Source organism: Salarias fasciatus, chromosome 20 (assembly GCF_902148845.1).
Source record: "Salarias fasciatus chromosome 20, fSalaFa1.1, whole genome shotgun sequence".
NCBI lineage: Eukaryota > Metazoa > Chordata > Actinopteri > Blenniiformes > Blenniidae > Salarias > Salarias fasciatus.
The window spans coordinates 19,155,346-19,174,251 of record NC_043764.1 but is presented as its reverse complement, the minus strand read 5'-3'; the positions used below and the strand labels follow the sequence as shown (position 1 = coordinate 19,174,251).

The 18,906-nt window shown below is 44.2% G+C and overlaps 2 protein-coding genes and 1 long non-coding RNA gene across 10 annotated transcripts in view; 1 reads left to right on the top strand and 2 right to left on the bottom strand.

The window, feature by feature from the left end:
- Positions 1-295: 295 nt before the first annotated feature.
- gp9 (glycoprotein IX platelet) lies at positions 296-1,751 on the bottom strand. Of its 2 annotated transcripts, none has more exons than XM_030118288.1 (2): positions 1,609-1,751; positions 296-1,339 (listed from the first exon to the last, which is right to left on the bottom strand). In XM_030118288.1, the coding sequence occupies exon 2, from the start codon at positions 1,336-1,338 to the stop codon at positions 592-594; it is 747 nt and encodes a 248-aa protein (XP_029974148.1). In that variant the 5' UTR covers position 1,339; positions 1,609-1,751; the 3' UTR covers positions 296-591. The 2 variants fall into 2 exon arrangements, with proteins under 2 accessions (XP_029974148.1, XP_029974147.1); XM_030118287.1 differs by having other exon boundaries at positions 1,535-1,750.
- Positions 1,630-4,103, top strand: LOC115407792 (uncharacterized). The gene is made up of 2 exons (XR_003933698.1): positions 1,630-2,072; positions 2,719-4,103. It is a non-coding gene; the product is annotated as an uncharacterized LOC115407792 (long non-coding RNA).
- LOC115407785 (IQ motif and SEC7 domain-containing protein 1-like) overlaps positions 2,467-18,906 on the bottom strand; it is a 93,538-nt gene continuing 77,098 nt past the window's right edge. For 5 of the 7 annotated variants that reach the window (XM_030118276.1, XM_030118277.1, XM_030118280.1 and 2 more), the window contains 13 exons: positions 16,702-16,981; positions 15,123-16,402; positions 14,445-14,606; positions 13,975-14,097; positions 13,524-13,690; positions 13,273-13,412; positions 12,016-12,045; positions 10,925-11,050; positions 10,747-10,846; positions 10,280-10,441; positions 9,749-9,925; positions 7,554-7,603; positions 2,467-6,213 (listed from right to left, as the gene is read on the bottom strand). In XM_030118276.1, coding sequence (XP_029974136.1) covers positions 5,674-6,213; positions 7,554-7,603; positions 9,749-9,925; positions 10,280-10,441; positions 10,747-10,846; positions 10,925-11,050; positions 12,016-12,045; positions 13,273-13,412; positions 13,524-13,690; positions 13,975-14,097; positions 14,445-14,606; positions 15,123-16,402; positions 16,702-16,981 — 3,337 coding nt within the window. In that variant the 3' untranslated portion in view covers positions 2,467-5,673. Of the gene's footprint in view, positions 6,214-7,553; positions 7,604-9,748; positions 9,926-10,279; positions 10,442-10,746; positions 10,847-10,924; positions 11,051-12,015; positions 12,046-13,272; positions 13,413-13,523; positions 13,691-13,974; positions 14,098-14,444; positions 14,607-15,122; positions 16,403-16,701; positions 16,982-17,551; positions 17,928-18,906 lie in introns of those variants that run through there. The other 2 variants (XM_030118278.1, XM_030118282.1) reach the window with 2 other exon arrangements.

The following is an 18,906-nucleotide window of genomic DNA, read 5'->3' as shown; positions in this document are numbered from 1 at the left end:
GCCTTTCTGTGTGATGTTTGCATGTTCTTCCTCCTGGTATGACATTTTCTTCCTACAGTCCAGAAAACAACATGTGGGTGAGGTTAATTGGTAATCCTAAACTGCACATGAGTGTGTGTGTGTGTGTGTGTCTGTCTCTGTGTTTGTCCTGTGATGGACAGACCACTTGTCCGGGTGTATCCTGCCCTCGACCATAGTTAGCTTGGATTGGCTCCAGTGTTTCCGAAGAATATAGATGGATGCAAGTAGTTGACTGTGAAACACACACACACCTTCAGGAATAACATGCAAACTCTGCACTTTACCAAGGGACATTTTCATTCTGAAATGCGAGAATTGACAAGAACATCGCCATGTGGGGTATAATGTGGTATTTACTAACAACAAGCAATCAGGAATCATCTTGATCTGGATAAATCATCACTTTCAGTAGCTTCTATTCGATTACATGACAGTCCAAAATTTGAAATGTATCTATTTGAAATTTGATTGCAAAGAAAAAAACACGCAGGTGAAGTATCCATGAAACTCAGCTGTAATATAGCTTCTTGAAGTGTTTTTGTTATTTCCAGTGTGGTGGACAGAAGTCCCTCATGTAGCCTTTATCTTTATGTTGTGCTTCTTGTGCAGCACATCCAGCACTTGAGGCAGTAATTCCATATTAAGAAGTGGCCGTTCTTGATCCTCAAAAAACATGCCAGAGCCCATATCTGAGCTACTGTCCCAAGTTCCAGTGTGCAGCCTCCTCCTGTGTTTGGGCTTCAGTGAGCGTAAAGAGTCCGCCTCGAATCCAGAGTGTCTCTTATCTATGCACAGAGTGATCGTGGACTTTCTGGCCAGTCTCAAGCTCCACAGCAGCAAAGCTATGAGGCCACACAGCATCACCGCCATCACGATGTTGTACATCCCATCAGTGCATTTTGCCAAAGCACAGGAAGAAAAGAAGTCATCACTCAGGTCAGTGATGAGTGTGTGGGCCAGAGAGCTCGGGCTGGCACACACAGGCTCCTTTTGAACAATGCCTTTGTTCTTCAACAACCAGTTCCTCAGGTATTGGATCCGGCAGTCGCAGTGGAATGGGTTCTCAGACAGGGAGACCTTTCTCAGGCCAACCAACCTGTCAAACAGGCCCGGAGCCACAGAAGTCAGCCGGTTGTTGTGCGCGTAAAGCTCTGTGGTGTGTGAGGGCAGACGAGGCAGCTCCATGAGGCTCAGAGAGGTGCAGTTGACAAGTAATCCACCGTGCGGGGAGGCCGAACAGAGGCAGACCTTTCCAGTTCCTTGTGCATTAGACGTAGCCAACAGGAGGAATAGAGCTAAGCTTAAACTGGATAGCATCCTGCACAGTTAAGACAGAAGAATTATTAATTCTGCATAATAAAGAAGTACTCTGAAATACCATAACAATGCTTAAAAAAGACTATAGAGAGGCAATGATTTAAGCATCTTATTTTTTTTTTTAAGTGCATTTATTCAGTTTAATTTTACTCAGCGGATCTCAAAATGTTATCAGAGAACAAATGTAGATACCAACCTTTCAGAGTGAAGCCAACATAAAAGTTTCTTCTTTTGGCGCCAGTCATCATCATAATCTCATGTTGGACTCACCAGCATAGTCATTTTCAGGCCGATCAGATGTTCTTTTAACCACGATGTGTGCCCTCGTTGTGTAATAAAAACTCATAATAGTGGCCCGGCCAGTGCCGAGGAGCGTCAGCAGCGAGCAAAGCACCAATAACACTGCGTAGTTCCCGTCTGACACGAAGCAAAAGCATCTGCTTCAAAGAGATAAGGATTTATCACGTGAAATTGAGAAGGAGGCCTTCTGAAGCACTCCCACTCACTGTTTATGAACACCCACTGCAATGCTTAGGGCAACAGAGGACACTTTACTGCAAATTACAGCCGGAAGCATGTGCAGCTTTTATGTGGATTTGGAATAGTTTGGCATCTAAAAAGTGAACAAGCTCGCAGCAAAAGAGAGAATATTTCCTAATGGAAATGTTGAAGTAAAAAGCAAAGTGGACACACACTGAGGGTGAATACCTCCGATCCAAGAAGGAACTGAAGGGGTAAGTATTTCACCACAAGGAATTGTAAGGAATTGTGCTGTCAGTACAGTTTTCACCTATAGGTGGAGTAATGGTATAGATGTTAGTTTAATGCATGCCCTCTAGTGGGAATGGTGCAACACTAGTGGAAAGCATTGTTGGAGGCTGTAATAATAAGATATGGGTGCCTGAAGAAAACACTCTAATGTGAAATGCAACAGAGGAAGAAAAACACAGTCCTTTGATTTAAAGAGACAGATCACCCAGACTCAATAATTAATACATTACTATGACAAGAGGCACCTAAAAACCCATGAAAGCAGAAACAACACGTGTGTACCATAAGTCATATATTTGTTTATTTTGCGTTCTCAACATTGTCACAGTTGAAGTTTTACAATAACTGGGGTCTTACTGACTCACTACTCACTGTACAAACAGAATGCACATATAAATGAGGCCATTCCTGTCTTCCTCGTGTTTTTTTTTTTTTTTTTTTTTTAATGTGTCTCACGCCAGACTGAACAGCTTGCAGCAGGATGTGTGCCACTTGTCTGTGTGTACATTATACGTGTGTGTGTGTGTTTGTGTCTGTGTGCTGCATGTATGAAAATGAGCTGGATGTAAATGGCAAACTTTCTAACAGTCTTTTTTTTAATTTCCACAGCAAAATGCCAACATCTGGACGCAGAGACAATCGATATGTTCATATATCACCCTATCACATCCATCTTAAAGGTGATGTTTGTACATCCTGATCTTAACTGCAGATATCAGAATAGACTACTGATCATATACACATTATTTACATCTCCTTGAACCCAAGTCTTGGTCCCTTTACAGCTTATTAAAGATAAACCCTTCCTTCAAGCGGTTCATCAATTTTGCACATCAAAATCCCTTATTTACATGATGAAAGCCCTCAGCAACAGAAGTGCAATGTTCTTCATGTTTTGTAATTTACACAATGGCTTTGTAGATGAAATGCATGCTGAGCTTCAATATAACTACCAGGCTAACATGGAACAACAAGGACACGTCAACATCAGGAAAAAAAAAAAAAAAAAAAAAATCCAAATCAAAACCGGAGAATTCAAAATTTAAAGGCTGATTTTTTTTCTTTTGTTGTTTTTTTTTTTCTTCTTCCCATCAGCTCACAGTGAATAGGACACATGATGCATCAGATCCATGCAGTGCATTGTCGGGGTACTTTCTCACAAAGAATGACTGGAGACATTTGAAGCACTACAACACACACCGAAAATAAACAACGGTTTCACATCGTCCCAAGATTTCAGATTTGTAGCAAAGACATGAAATCATTGGGAAGACACATTCAGTTGATCATTAATGTCCCGTTTGTGATATGTCTGTCATTTAAACGTCCTCTTTTGATAATTCAAATAAGGAGAAACATGAGAAGGTTAGCCTGACTTGTGATAATGGTTTTCTTCGTGAATGCTAAAATACATTTACAACCTGAATATTGGGACAAACAGTTTACTGTCACTAATTTACACACTAGAATAGACTCTTATCTTGTAGAATGTAGAAAGTTATTCTTTACATATACCCAGTTCTTTTGTTTGTTTGCATTTTGTATATTATAACTGCATTTCCTGAAAAAAATGAAAGTGTTCTTTCATATGTGCTTATCCAGCAAAATATTTCTGTTCAGGCCAAGGAGTAAGATATTCCTTTTATTAAAATATATACACACATTCTTCTTTCCATTGTGAACTGTGTAAGTATTTATATATTTTAAATGGAAAAAAAAAAAACGTATTTTCACCTGAATCTCATCCTGGACAAGATAACAGACCTCCACTCTCAGTACAAGTCTGCATTTTCTGAACATGATTGCACTTAAAACTTTGCTATGGTAACACTGATTTGTTATACAATGTGCAGAGGATAGCCTCACATCAATAACATTACATGCAAAAAATCACTTACTAGACATTCCACTGAACTCCAAAGCCTGTACCTCTCAAAAGACCACGAGGACAGCCAGACATTAATTTACAGAGAAAAGACTCTGACAGGGGGGGCGTCGAAATGAAGAAAAATAAATAAAGACTCAATATGAAGAAAGGAAAAAAAAAAAAAAAAAACACGCACACGCAAACAGAAGGGACACCTTGCTTGTTCTTAATGTACAAAATCAGTACAAAGATATTGCACATATAATAGAAAAAAAGATGAAAAAAATACTTCACTATGTAAGAACTCATTTTATTTACTCACCATATGCTGATAGTGAATGAAAAATATTTTAAACAAGGCAAAATGAAGATTAAAAAAATGTTTTTTTTTTTGTTTTGTTTTTTTTTAATTGCGAGAGTCAAAGACAGCAGCTGTTGCAAAATGTTAAAGGCAACAGACTTATCGTGTTCAACGCAAATGAGCCGGTCCACGTGTAACAGGAACTGAGCCATGAAGATTTTACAAAAAAAAAAAAAAAAAAAAAAAAAAGTCTTTTCACTCGTATTCATTCATTAAGCAGCCACTGTATGAGAAGTAAACGGACCTACCGAGCAGCCAGCCGAGCTGATTAACTGCTGGAGCTGACAGGAGAAGTCTGCTTTGAGGCTTCGGCTGTGGCAGCACAGCATTTTGAAGCCTTTATGCAACAGCTGCCGTCCAGAGGCTCCCTCTGATCCGCTTGAAAGGCAAAAAACTTTATAGAGGAAATTATAGGCCGGACTGAATGAGAGTTCACTCCTTTCAGATCTACATCCTGTTACCACAGAGTCAGTATAATACTGATAGAATTCATTTTTGCTGATAATAATAATTGTAAGTATAATCTTACAAATTACTTTACACACAATATACTGTACATGAAGTCTTGACTAAATAGATTATGGATTAATAATTGGCACATTTAATTATGAGAGCTAGGAGACAACACGTATAGCTGTCATCTACAGTAAATACAGCACTAGAACTACTATGACTGACTCGGTTGAGTTGTTCACCTGTCCTTTGATTTAGGTTAGTGTGAAATGATTATATCGAGGTTTTTCACTACATATGAGCTCTAAGGGAGGCAACAACAGATAGCATTCATATGATAGTAGGATCCGAAAACCAAAAAGATTTGAGAGTTGACTTTCGAAAGCTTGTGCACAAGAAAAGTTGCTGTCGAGACAGAGAAAACAGTCAGCCATGTTCTCATCTCAGGCCATCTTTCCTCCGGGTAGCGCGGAGGTAGGACAGGATATCGAGGGGATGAAGAAACGGGGAGCAGCTCGGTGAGAAAACGCACTCTCGCTGCGGGCCGCCGCGGCCGGGCGATGCATGGGGGCGTGTGTGGAAAACAAAGAGCATCTTCCTGTGCAAAAACCCTCCCCACCTAGAGGGGAACGAAGCCCCCTGATCAGGCAAACTACTGAAAGGCCCCTAGTGGAAGATTTGAGTCCGATTTCCATCCTGCATATTATTTGGACCTGGAAGTGAAAAAAGGTGACTGCGTGTGATTGGCTCCCATCACAGCAGCAGAAACACAGTGGACAGGCCATAGAGTTATGCTGTCAGTCCCTTTGGTGTAAGCAATTGTCCCTCCTCCGTTGAGTCCTCTCCTTGCTTCTCCTCTCTCTCTCTCTCTGCGTTCCGAGCATCACACTACGGTGCTGATGCCACTGTGTTTGGGTTTGGGTCCACCGGGCGCCGAGCCCGACTGCTGACTGTGGTGGTGGGGGCCGTGCTGGGAGTGCGAGGAGTGATGGGAATGCTGGCTGTAGTGGCTGTGCTGCTGCGGGTGGGAGTGTTGGTGCGAGTGCGAGCTGTAGGCCGGGTGCTGGTGGTACTGCGTGTGGGGGGGCGGGTGGTAGTGGTGGTGGTGGTGGTACGGCGGGGGGTTCTGCGGGACCTGGCAGTATTGGGAATGGTGGCCGTGGTGCTGGGACTGTGCTGCGTGAACCGCCTGTGCTGTGTGGTGCAGGTTGGTCGGGTGGGGCTTGTGGGATATGAGGGTGGGGTGGCCGGGGGCGGGGAAAGGAGGGTGGCTCTGAGATGACGGTTTCCCTCGCTTGCTGCCAAAGAGCGACCCCAGGATGGAAGTGGATGCAGAGTTAGGGATGGAGGGATGGCCGCGGGGCGCGCCCTCGCGCGGCGTGGTGGCTCTCCTTCGCGTGTGAGGGCTGCTAATGATGGACCCCTGCAGGAGGGAAAGAACGTAACAGCACGTCTGTCAGACACTGTACGACTGCACAACACCCGCTAAACTAGAAGCTACAAGGCACCAGCAGGATGAATTCACAGTTTTGGTTTTTTTTTCCAAGATAAACAAGTAGCAAAATGTTATAGGGCATGCAAATGAGAAACAAAAACGTTTTCATGATAGGCAGCAAAAAAACACTACGGATATTTCAGCTTGATGAAGGAAGCCGGAATTCAAAGCTCTGCCGCTAAGGAGCTAACTGCGCTGAAACAGTAAATCTGGAACAGGAGAAATTACATCAATACTGTTAGGAGCATCAATAATGACATTAAGAGGGGGAGGGGGAAAAAAAACAACATTTAATCTTCGTTGCAGTCAGTGTGCCAAAAAACCTCTGAGTCACACATGCAACTTGTTATAGTCAACTGAGGCATAGTTTCCACATGCAGAGAGTGTGACAGGCAAACTCATCATCCACACGTCAGCATTCTGCTAAAAGTCAGAAGGCAGGAGGAACTAAGCTCTCAAGTGCAAACTTCACAACAGGCCGTGGCACTTTTCCCCCGTTTTGAGTGCGACACTACTCCAATTGCAGGTATGGGCTTTCCTAAAAGGAAAAAAAAGACCCTTTTTCCTTTGGCTCATGCTTCTTTTGAGAGAAAAACCATCAGGTGTCTTTGAAAGTAGAATGAAATTTCCTGGGTCCCAGACTTCAACCCAACACGTGAACAAATGGACACATGAAATGGGTGAAATATGAATGAATGAAATCCCAGCTTTCAAAGTCCAAAAGAAGGAAATCAGAAGACCTCAGACTAAGCAGGCTACGTTCCTCCCTGAACCTTTGAGCTTTTGAGAGAAACTGAGAATAAGACAGAAAGAGGAGGACTCAGACAGGCACCGTGGCAGCGACTGATGCACAGAATTCTTCTGTCTTTCAAAGCTACCACCCTGAAGAACCAAATGAAAACCGCTTGGATGTGATCGAATGAAAGACAGAGACAGGTGACAAAGGGGAGGGATCAGAGGAGGCATTAGTAAAATCATGCTTTTTCTTTTTTGAAGGTAAAAGTGTATATTGGTCATATAACATGACCAAAACAGGAGATCTCTGGCTTCCAAAAAAAGGGGCAGGATCAGAGGCAGGCAACCCATGCATGCACACTAACTGAGGCAAGCAGGTTATAAGGCATCCCAGGAAGAAAAATAAATGATCCAAACAAATGGACTGAGTCTATGAAGCAAAGAAGGTGTAAGACCAAAAAATAAATGGAGTGTTTCACAGTGCACATCATCACATAGAGAGTAGCTTGGATACCAGCTGCTTTACAACTTACTTCCATATTGCTGTCTAGTGATCCTGCACTGCTGCGACGCCCCCGCTTGCCTGGCCGAGACATGCAATACCAGAGATTAGAGATCGACAGCACTTCTGGGTTGACTACAGACGTTTAGGCCGCCCACCAGTCCCGTAGGGGGCAGTGCAGTGAACTGTGACTGTGAGTAAGGACCGAATACGGGCGGGCAAGGGGGGGGTAGAGGGCATTCAGGTCTGAGACGGTGGTGGTTGACAGGTGGTGCCAGGATTTTCTTCACTCAAGTTGAAAACTAAAACTGCATTAGAATCTCTGTGACTTAACTTTTTTAAGCGCATTCGAAACCGGAGGCTAAGTCAGGCAGTGCTTCAATTTAATTTGAATGCATTTTAATAAATCTCAACGTGCATCACGCATGATAGACCCAGAAGAAGTCCACAGTGAGGTTTTACCTCGAGATTGCCACCCATCTATAAAAATCGACTTCAGAGTTATTAGTCAAAACTTTTTCTTTTTTTTTTTCCCTCTGAGTTTTGGTTTGAAATATTTTGGCAGCCTATGTTTTTTCTAAGATGTTGGAAGATGCAGGTTTTTCATACTGATCAGATTTGGCCTAAAAGCCAGTCTCAGTGACAGTCACGGAGGAGGAGAGACATCAAAAGCAATACAGTGGTTGCTGCACATGGAATGTACAGGCATATACAGGTCTGAGGGTGGACAGAGCACTTTCGCCATCCTTAGGCACACTCAGCCAATGATATATGACCAATAATTACACATAAACAGGAGGTTACCTGATGTGTATGGACAAAACACAGTAAATACACATGAGATGGGAGCATGGCAGGAAAAGAAAGAGAAAAACAAAAACATTTAACAAAAATGACCCCACTAACATGCCACATCCTGCATTGAGGAAAGCAGGAGACAGGAGGGCAGAGCGACTCCTACAGACTTCTTCACTGTCTGACCTATCGTTTCCTGTTGAGGTAGTGAGCGTAAGAACAAGCAAATCGTGTTAGCGACCGTGAGGCACACCCTCAACTGGATTTCATTTTGTTATCAGGTTTGTCACCTGATAACGTCACATAGCCGTTATCTGTAATGAATGAAATGTATTCTTGCTCCAGAGGCACAGCGGGTTTGTTAAACACTGATATTTATGGATATGAGATGACTTTTTAACGTCACAGATCAGCGACAACATTACATGCACCTGCCTGACACTGAAGCCCTAATGCCGAAACAGCCCTGACACATCAAATTCATGGCCTGTGGTATCCGGCACCGCGATACCAGCAGATCGTTTAGGCTCAACAAGATGCAGGGCAGGCCCTCGAATGCCCACCCATGACCCGATCACCGGTTCAAAACCTTTCTTTCCTGAGGCAATTTTTGCTAGATACTGACCACTGCAGACCAAAGAAACACACAGGAGCTACAGTTTTGGAGATGCTTGTGCAAAGTCATCCAACCATCACAATATTACTCAATTATTCCTCCCACTACATCAACCTGAAGGACAAAATGCTGCCGAATAAATCCCAATCACTATGTCGGTGGTCATAATGTTATGGCTGATCGGTGTGTATTAATCTTCTTGGCTGCTTCACAATGGTACATATCAGCAATGTTTTGTCTGACTCACAGATATAGGCGAAAGGAAATGACACATGATTTCTGAATGAAACGAAACAGATCAAAGTGAAATGCGTTCAGATAAAACAAACTTAGAAATGCAGAAGTGCCGAGGAACAAAAAGTGACAATAAAAACATGAATGGAAACGTCCAGAAGTAAACTTATCCAGGGGATCCGGAGTGAAAACTATCCATCAATTTCATTCATCACTGGTAAGACAAGGCTAGAAAAACTGCACTGCTTTAAACCTCTTCAAGAATAAGCCTGTAAAACATCTTTAAATAGGTTTTATTTCTTTTAGCACACACTAAGGCTCTTCCTAAGCAAAATACGCTGAATAAAAAAGAGATTCAACATTAAACAAGAGAAAAAACAGAGTTCAAACCATCTAATCATGAAGGAATTAGGTCATGAATTTGAAGGGAAAAACCCTAAAATCAATGTATGGTGCCATGAACAACATTTTGCTATTTTTTATCTCCTTGATATCATCACAGAGAGGCGGATGGCACAAGGAGGCTACGGTTTCTCCATGGAAGACCCAGCCGGTTAGAAGCAAAGTCATTTTGGCTATACCTGCTTCGGAGAGGTCCCTCAGGGAGCTGCTGAGGGCGCTCCTCTTCAGGCCCTCTCCCATGGCGTAGCTGTCGTCCAGACTGGCGCGGTTCATGTTCCCGTTGCCGGCTTCCTTCTTCAGCCCGGAGCTCTGCGACATGCTGGGTCTCACCACCCCCTTCTGCTTCTCCAGCTCAGCTGCGGGAAGGAGTCATGGAAACGCTGAGGTAAGTCGCAGCGGTTTCAACGTCTGCCGTCTGGCCGAGGAGCGATGTCTAAACTTTCCTGTTACGCATTCAGCCCCCCTTGTTTACAGTCTGAAACTTATGAAGAACTTCTCTGCTCGAGATGCACACACTTCTCTGAACTTCACTCGTGAAAATGAACGCTCGGAATAACGTGCTGTCACCTCTGGTCACCATCCCGTGAACTCTGTAAACAATCGCCCCTGTAAACCATGGCTGTTGAGTAACGAGGAGCACGGCCTGTTTTCACTTTGCTCAGGCTGAGGGAGACGAGGGGCGGGGGGGGGGGAATAAAAAGCAAGCTCACACTCTATTCTGTATTTCTCCATTTCCTGGACCTCGGCGATGGACTCCCGGAGATCGTCTGTAAACTTCTTGCGGTCCTGGGGGTTCGGCGCGTTGAAGTTGATGAGTACTTTGATGTCTGCACCTGGTATCGCCGAGGTAAGCCTGATCCCATTTGGGTAATCTGCGGCAATGACAAACACAGAGGAAGAGACATTTACAAAACAATAGAACAGAATACAAATGCTTCAATAACCCCAGAGGGAAGTTTAACTCTACAAAAGAGCCATATTGACCAAAACCCACAGTCGCACACAATGGAGAAATTACTCTGACGTTTAAGAAGTATAAACAAGGTCACCGCCGAGAGGTTTAACCGCCCGTTACAGCTGGAAGTGTAACTGCATCAAACCACGTGACGCAAACACTGTCGGGTAACGTGCTGCAAAACACAGACCATGCGAAAAAGAGACACTCGGTAACACTCACACTGGTTTTCAAACAGCATGACTTGCATCCCGTAGAGAGAGAAGGACTGTCTGAAGCTGTACGTCACCGAATTCTTCTTTTTCTGGAAAATCTTGGTGACCTGAAATTATGCAAAGAAAATTTCATGAGGCTCGATGCGGAGAGGAGAGGAGAGGAGATTAAAGGAGGGAGTCATTACCACGAGGAGGTCGTTGAACAGGAAGATCTCCCGCTGATGCAGACCCAGCTTCTGGAGCTTGTTTGGATCTGGAACTTCAAACAGGCGGCAGTAACACACCAGTCGGCGATGGGGCAGTGACAGCACCTACAAAGGAAAATGGCACAGACAACAACACTTCAGCAGTAATTATGAACCCAGCTCACATGGTAATGGGAAACAGACGTGGCTCTCCTCAGAAGAATGTAAAGACGCCATGTGTGGATGGAAGACGGAAACATTTCTGCTCTTTCATGTGCATTCTTCACTTTTCATGGTAATGTATGGAAAATAGATTCTCTTTTTCTTTTTAGATTTTACTCTTGGCATTAAAATGATAACATCTGCTATTAGTCTGTATTTCTGTAGAACAGAGTTAGCAGCAACAATCCCGATTAATTCTGACAGTGTATGAACTCGAATGCATGTGAAAGATCTGCACAGATACAGCTGAGCTCTACTTTACAATCTTGGGAAAAAACAGTGTGTGTGGATATGTGTATAAATACATGGTAATCATTAAATGGTTTTTTTCACTGTTTTCACTTTGTATTTTTTCATGCTTTGTTTTTGTTCTTTTTTAAATATCAAGGAAAAATGGGTGAGCCTGTGTTACACAGTTAAAAAGGAGGTGATCTCGAAAGGAATTTTAGATTTGCTGAGTACTGAAACGCTGATATGAGGCAGAATGACTTTTTAGAGATGTGTTAATGTAACTTACTTAAGTTTTCTTACATGTAGCATTACTAGACAAAAAGAAAATATTATATTCATACTAAATCAGCAAATGGCTGCTTAAATAAAGAACGATGTGCCCCTCTCCCGAGTGGATGATATAAAAACACCATCGCTGAATTCAGAAAAGAATTCTCTTGCTTCTGCGTCTGGAGTGCAGCACTGACTGCTCATCTCTCTCTAACCCAAATAATGCTTCAGGCTGCATCCAGCTGCTCAAGGTAAACCCACTCAAAAGAAAAAAAAACCTGTATGACGTGTGCTAACTGCTACAAAGACAAAGAAAACAAAAAAGATTATGAGCTCAAGTACGATTCACAATGATTTAGTATACTTACACATCCAAGGCCGTGGTGGAGCGATCCAATCTAAAGAGAAAGGGCAAATAATGTTACATATACTTACTGCCTCTCATAACAAGAAAATTAATTTCTTATCTTATTTCTTATCATTAATCTAAAATAAAGGCAGGCTTTTCTAAAAGATTGATGAACCTCATCAGCTGTGAATATGAGGTGATGATCTTTCTTTTCTGCTAAATTAATCTGTAATAATAACAGATTGTCCCTGAGAGGCCCTCTCAATGCAGCACGAGTGGACCTGATTATAATAAAGAGGAATCCCGCTGTGGTTTCTATGTTAAAGTGTTTTACCAAGTGGCCTTCTCAATTATGCAGCCAAATGGTGACAAGGGATCATTTTTCAATACATTCAATCATTAGCAGGAGGGCAGAGCCGACTCTGCTCCGCTGAAAGCAGAGTGAAACACAAAGGCCTTCGTGCAGGACAAGCCTCTGCCTGGAGCTGTATAGGTTAATCACCCTTTTAACCTTCACACACGACAGAGACATTATGGCCGACAGTAACGCTGAAACCCTGCAGCAGCTGCTGCTCCTCAGAGGACTGAATACAGTCAAAACAAACATTCTGACTGTATTCATGGCAAGAAATTAACGGACTAATAACTACGGAGTCGTGCGATTGAAGCAATGTAAAGTCAGTGACTTCTGGAGGCAACAGGGGGCACTCCCCTCCTTCTGAAAACAGGCAGGTGTCACTATGTGCAAAGCTTCAGCACTGACCACCAAGGACTCTGGGTGTTAAAATCAGCAGTACGAAGGTGTAAAACACAAGCGTGTCCCTATTCACAAAGCAATATCTAAAGTCAGAGGGAACCTTTCCACATCTTTGTTGCTTTGTGACATAAACTCTGACTTGGGGTCACTTTAGTTTCTCCTCCACCTCGGTACAATGATGTGTCTATATTTCATCCCACACTGCTGCACTGGGTCCGGATCTCTCAATGATTCAGCGAGTTAAACTCAGCAGGACGAAGATCCAAAACGCAGGCGTGTCCCTATTCACACAGAAACAAGAATTATCTAAATCTTTGTGTTGTTTTTGCAGCTTAAACTCTGTGAGTTGAGGATTAGAAGTAAGGAGAGAAGTAGTGTTTTTGCTGAGGCTAATTCTCGACCATGTGAGTAAAACCGTCTCAGGTCAATAGAGATTGATGTCCTGCCATGCCTGCAAGTTTTTTTGGTGACACTGACAGTTTTTTAGGTCTTAGTGAAAAGATATGAAATGCTACTCACTGGTTTCTTTCCCACAATGAGCTTCTCAACCTTCTGCACCTGGGAGACGTGGTCTTCATTGGTCTTCAGCTCTCGCTTACGAATCCTCTCATAGATGCCAACCAGAGTCTCCCGTGGTATGTCCTCTCCATCATCCACACCTGGAACAGAACAGAGCAGAGTTATGATAATAACTGACCTACATTATGCATGAAGCACATTTTCAAAAAAAGTTTATATACACTGTCCCCTAACTGGTGTGTGTTTTTCACCTCTTAAATTCTTGATGAAGTCCTCCAGCTTCATCTTCCTCTCGGGCTTGACGTTGGGGCTGTACATGTCGGTGTTGAGGAGGATGATCGCGAAGGCCAAGATGAAGATGGTGTCAGGGTTCCTGAACTGCCGCACCACCGTGGGGTTACAGATGCAGTAGCGCTGGCTACGGACGTGAGACAGGGGAGCAACGTCAGCCATGCCGTCTTGAAATGACATCAATAGCAGGAGCTAAACCAAAAGGCTCGATGTGGGGAAACAGTTTCAACACGATGTGAAGGAAGCAGAAGTCAAAATGAAACAGGTTCTCTTTATGTGCTAATAATCTTCTTGATGGGAATGCATTATCATGATGCACTAAAAACCTTACAAACTGTATAATTCCCTTTTTTTGTTTTTAATTTCGGAACAGTTTTCTTTGACATGCTGTATCTGGACGTGCAGACTGACCTGAAGGCTTCAATGAGCCGTTCCACCTTCTGGGCTTCACCCTGAACACGGATGTGGTTCTGAAACTTCCTGAGGGCCTCGTCCAGCTCCATGCCCTGGAAGTCCATCTCATCCACCACACAGCTGGAGAAGGAAGAGGGAGAAGGTGGACAGAAACAAACAATTAGATGGAAATAGTATGCCAGTCTTCATCTGCATCTGATGACATTTTCATCTAGAAAACGAGGGAAATGTTTGTGCTTGAATTGCAATTGAAATGTTTGTGACTATGGGGGCATGTGCATAGACTGATGTGGTCCAGGTTTGACCGAGAAGTTGGGTTAAAGGTTAGAGTGAGAGTCAGAGTTAGTACTGACAGGTGAAGCTAGGATTAGGTAAGTCAAAGCATAATCTGTCATGAATAAGTCAACATTAATGTAAGTAAACGCACTGTCCCGTCGAATAGAAAAGTGTGTGCAGATCATACTTACTCCAAGACGTCTCGGTTAAACTGCTTCTGTCGATTGCCCAGAAATTCTCCGATCATCTGCCTGCTTAACCCTTTCCTCTGCAGCAGGAAGTGAGCCACACCGACCGGCGTGTCTGGGATGAATCCTCTTTCAGTCAAGTACTGAATGCCTTTCTCCGGCTTCCTGAAAAGTTCAGCATGACAGTGTAGTATTACTTTCTGGACAGAAACCGAGAAGATGAGCACATTCTCGCTTTCACTGTTTGAACAAGCTTGAACTTGCCCTCACTATGAAATTAACCGTTGAGAAAAGTAATAGGAAGCAAACTGATGCACAAAAATGACTGAATATGGAATGTGGTTATTACCACAGAACTAAAACGCCACCCAGATATTTCACTGTAACTATAATATTGATTCAATTTGTGGATTAAATGAGTTTTTAACCATAGTTTCTCAGAGAGTCAACACAAGTTGTGAGTGTTTCAAGTAGGATGGGATATATAATTCATACTCTGTCGTACGATACTCATTAAACTATGCTCAGTTTTTTTTTTTAGGTTTTACGGGAAAAACATTTCAATACAAGTGTTTACAGTTTAGTGAGCCTGTAAGTGGCTTGTTTAACATTTTGCACATTAACTCTCCTCTCACCACAAGCAGTGGTCAAGCACATGCTCCATCAGGATGGAGTACCTACTTGTTGAACAGATTCAGGCCGATGCGGTAGTGCCTCTTGCGGATCACGTCGTTGCTGAAGATGGGCGAATCCCAGCTGTTGCGAGTCTCCTTGTGGTACGTCTGTTTGCTCAGAGTCTGCTCCCGCAGGCTGTCTCTGGACGAGGACTCCGAGCTGCAGTTGATGGTGTCGTTGGAGTTCGATGTGCTGTTGATGCTGTCGTTGTCCCCGTCCGAGAAGTCCGACTCGGACTTGCTCTGCCTGTTGGCCGAGCCGTTGATCGCCAGGTGGCTCTCTAGCTGGCGGTGGCGGTGGCGCAGGGGCGCGTCGTCGTCGCGGGAGGGAGCGCGCGGCGGGGGCCCGTGGGATATGTGTTTGGGGCTCGCCTGGGACGACGTCACGATGTGGCCGTGGGGTTCGTACACGGGCGGCCGTTTGACCGAGCTGCGTTCGGAGCGGTCGCTGAGCTCCGCGGAGCTATCGCTAGGAGGTTCAATGGTCAGGAGGGGAAGATGGTCCATTCTAATGCGCTGCTCTTGGCACTCCAGAGAAGGAGTGCTGCGGCAGCTAGTGTCTGTGTCACGACCCTCATCTTTGGGGTCGATAGGCCAATATTCCTGGGAGGAGTTGACTGACCGCAGCCGTAAGTCTGATTCTGTGCTGGAGGGATGATCGCCCGACCTTGAGAGAGCGATAGGAGGGCCCATGTCCTCCTCGTCGATAAACAAAGTAACATCACTATAGGACGCCATCGACTCGTCGTGCATCCGTCCAGCCACCCTGCGGTGGGCTTTCACCTGATAGGGTACCTCACCCTCCACCGTGGTGCAACCCATGGCCTCCGGGTCGGGACCCTCATCCCCCTGCAGGCTGCGGCAGTTCAGAGCATCATCTATCGACTCGGCTAAAGACTTGACCTGTCTGGAGAAGGCGTCCTCCAGTTCCGTGATGGCGTCCGTCAGGTCACTCTGCGGGGCCGCGTGAGCGGCCATGTTGGCCTGTTGGTGAACCTCGATATCGCCACACTCAGACTGCACCATGGACAGCGGAGTGCCATCCTCTGTCATGGACACCTGCCTCCCTTCAAAATAAGAGCTGTGCACTTTTTCCGGGCCTTCGAAGGAGAGCTGCATCCTCATGTTAGACAGGACGATGCGTCTGGACATGCGGTTCTCCGACATAGAGCTCCTGAGACGTTCAAAGTTCTTGTTCATCTGATACTGACGGAAGGCTGTCTGGATGGTGCGAGCCGCATGCCGGGTTATGAATCTCCCACCGTATTTGCGCTCCAGCATCTCCACCTAAAATAAAGACGGAATAAATTAACTTGTGACACACGGGGATAGCTAATTATTTTCTTTCTTAGCTGCACATGGTTCATAAAGTCATTCTCCACAAAGTCACTGATAATTTGCCTCTCCCTGGTGTCAGCGGCTCAGTAACAATCCAACATTTTCACTGCATTTGCATTTCTTAGATCGAGAATAATTTCACCCAGCTGTGCTGTGATAAGCCTAAAGCTCAAATACATCATTTAATTCGGGTTTGAGAACATGAAAAACACAGGGAGAAGTAATCCAGCGAGGCTCCTGAGGCACACCTGTTTATCCTGGAGGTCGGCGGAGAGCTCGTAGCTCTCGGAGAGCGAGCGCGACCGCTTGATGGCCTCCTCCTCGGCCTGTTTACGGAGGATGGACTGCGAGTGCTGGAGCTTGGGCCGACGGGGCCTCTGAGGCCCGGGCTGGACCCCGTGGCTGTAAAGCTGGCTGTCAAATCGATCGGGGCTGATGGCCGAGCCGTGAGTCACCGGGCCCTGGCCGTAGGTGGCTCCACCATCCAGGGAAGGGCCGCTCTCATTGGGCCGTCCATCCCCTTCCACACTGCAGGGAAAGGAAAGTGATGGTCAGAACAAAAGTAAGTAATGACAAATCTATTTCTATTCAGCTGGAATTGGACTTAAATATTACTGAGGTAAGGAAAAGTTGTTCGAAGCTGTTCATTTTATGCTCGCTGTGAGTGAGAAGCAGGTTAACTTCAGGTACTTCAATCAAAAGCCGTTGATTATTTTAGATAGAAGCTTAAAATCAGCAGTCAAGACTTCATGTGTGACGTGTTAAGTGTGGCATTAGAGGAGCGAACTGTCGAGCGACGTGTGTGTGACTAAAAGAGTAGAGACATTTCTGGGACACGCTGATTCTACAAATGTGTAAAACAGAACATAACCCAAATTTTATTCAGCTATGAGCCGTTTTTTTTTTTTTTAGTCTACCTCTCAGGTACACACATCAATGAAAGTTCAGCTGCTGTAGATATTTGACTGAGTACATTCAGAGAAAAACAACTGCCATGTAAACCATATTCAAATATGGCAACTACCCAGCAATCCACTGTCCCCGAGAGATTATCTCCTGAACAAATAATGAGAGAAAAAAACACAAGAGGTTACTCACTCACTGCTACATTCTGCCAAACTGCAAGAGGAGCGCTTATTGCGAAAAGACCGTCTGGTTTCTATGAAGTGCCAACTCTTCCTCCATAGCTTGTCCACCATTCTGTCAGTCAAGTGAAGTCCAGAGTACACCGCCACATGAAGGAAACCAAAGTTTATGTCACCTTAAAGGCCAATCAGTGACCAACAGGATTCACACCATATTTGCAGGAGTGACGACACGCTGTTCCGACGCAAGATACAAAGTCCAGTTCAGAGCAGACAGGCGCAGCAAATACATTTTCCCTTTGATGGAGCCGACATGCCGAAGAACGAGGTGTCGATTTGCTCAATATCTGACAGCACGGCAACATTTCTCCTCTCGCACCAGCCGGCGCAGCTTCTCCAGGCTGCATTGGCAGCCTAATGTGTTTGAACTGTGACTCGACACACCCATACACTGTACACAATCCACTTCCTTCATTAGACAACCTCAGTTCAACATTCAGCAACAACGGCCGGCGCATGAACGGCAACAACCCGCGCCGAGTGAAAAAGTGGAACTGTGGTCAAAAGTTCAAAATGCAGATGTAAACTCTTTTTTGAGAGTACAATGGTTTTGTTTCACAAGCCGCTCTCCTAACCGAATACAGATTTATCGATGCGAAACTCGTTCAACGCAGCCAAGCAGCAACAAAAGGAAACCATTTTACAGTCCATGATAATAAAAGATAATTCAGACTCAGATGCATTGTCTGTGTTAGAATGAAAACTTGCCACTTGATAAACTTGAATCACAGTCACAGCCTTCAAATTGTCATTTTCTGTTGATTTCTACCAAACAAAGAGTCAGTCTGCTCCCTAAAGTGTAACATTAAAAGTAAGTATCAATCAAAACTTTAGAGCAAGTGATTACAAATGAGTCATACATCACCCAGTTGTAAGGATTTCAGGTGCTTTGTTTCCAAGAAATACTTTCAAGAACAGACCATTTCTTCAACATTACTGCTTTTAACCACATTTCAGCCTGAAATAACCTGTGATCTTCTCGTGTGACTGCTTCACACTTACTTCACCTTTATTTTAAGGCTCAGAATGATTCAGAAACTATTCAGCCTTAATCACACATTCATTCACTTATTTTTCCAGACAAAAAAGGAACTTTTCTTTCTAATTTGTCCCTAATACCGGATACAACACCTAAAACTGCACAGCAGATGGTCACAGTGCCAACAGTGATGAATTACCTAAAGCTAGGGAATTAGCCTGCAACATTTCTAGATGTTCCTATTATGTAGTTTTTCCTTGCTTTTAATAAGAGACGCAGACCTATTCAATATATTTTTAAACTTGTTGTTTCATGTTGATGCAGCCGAA

Bases quoted from the DNA above. Each gene is read 5' to 3' on its own strand.
- gp9 (XM_030118288.1), bottom strand. From the start codon at position 1,338: ATGCTATCCAGTTTAAGCTTAGCTCTATTCCTCCTGTTGGCTACGTCT.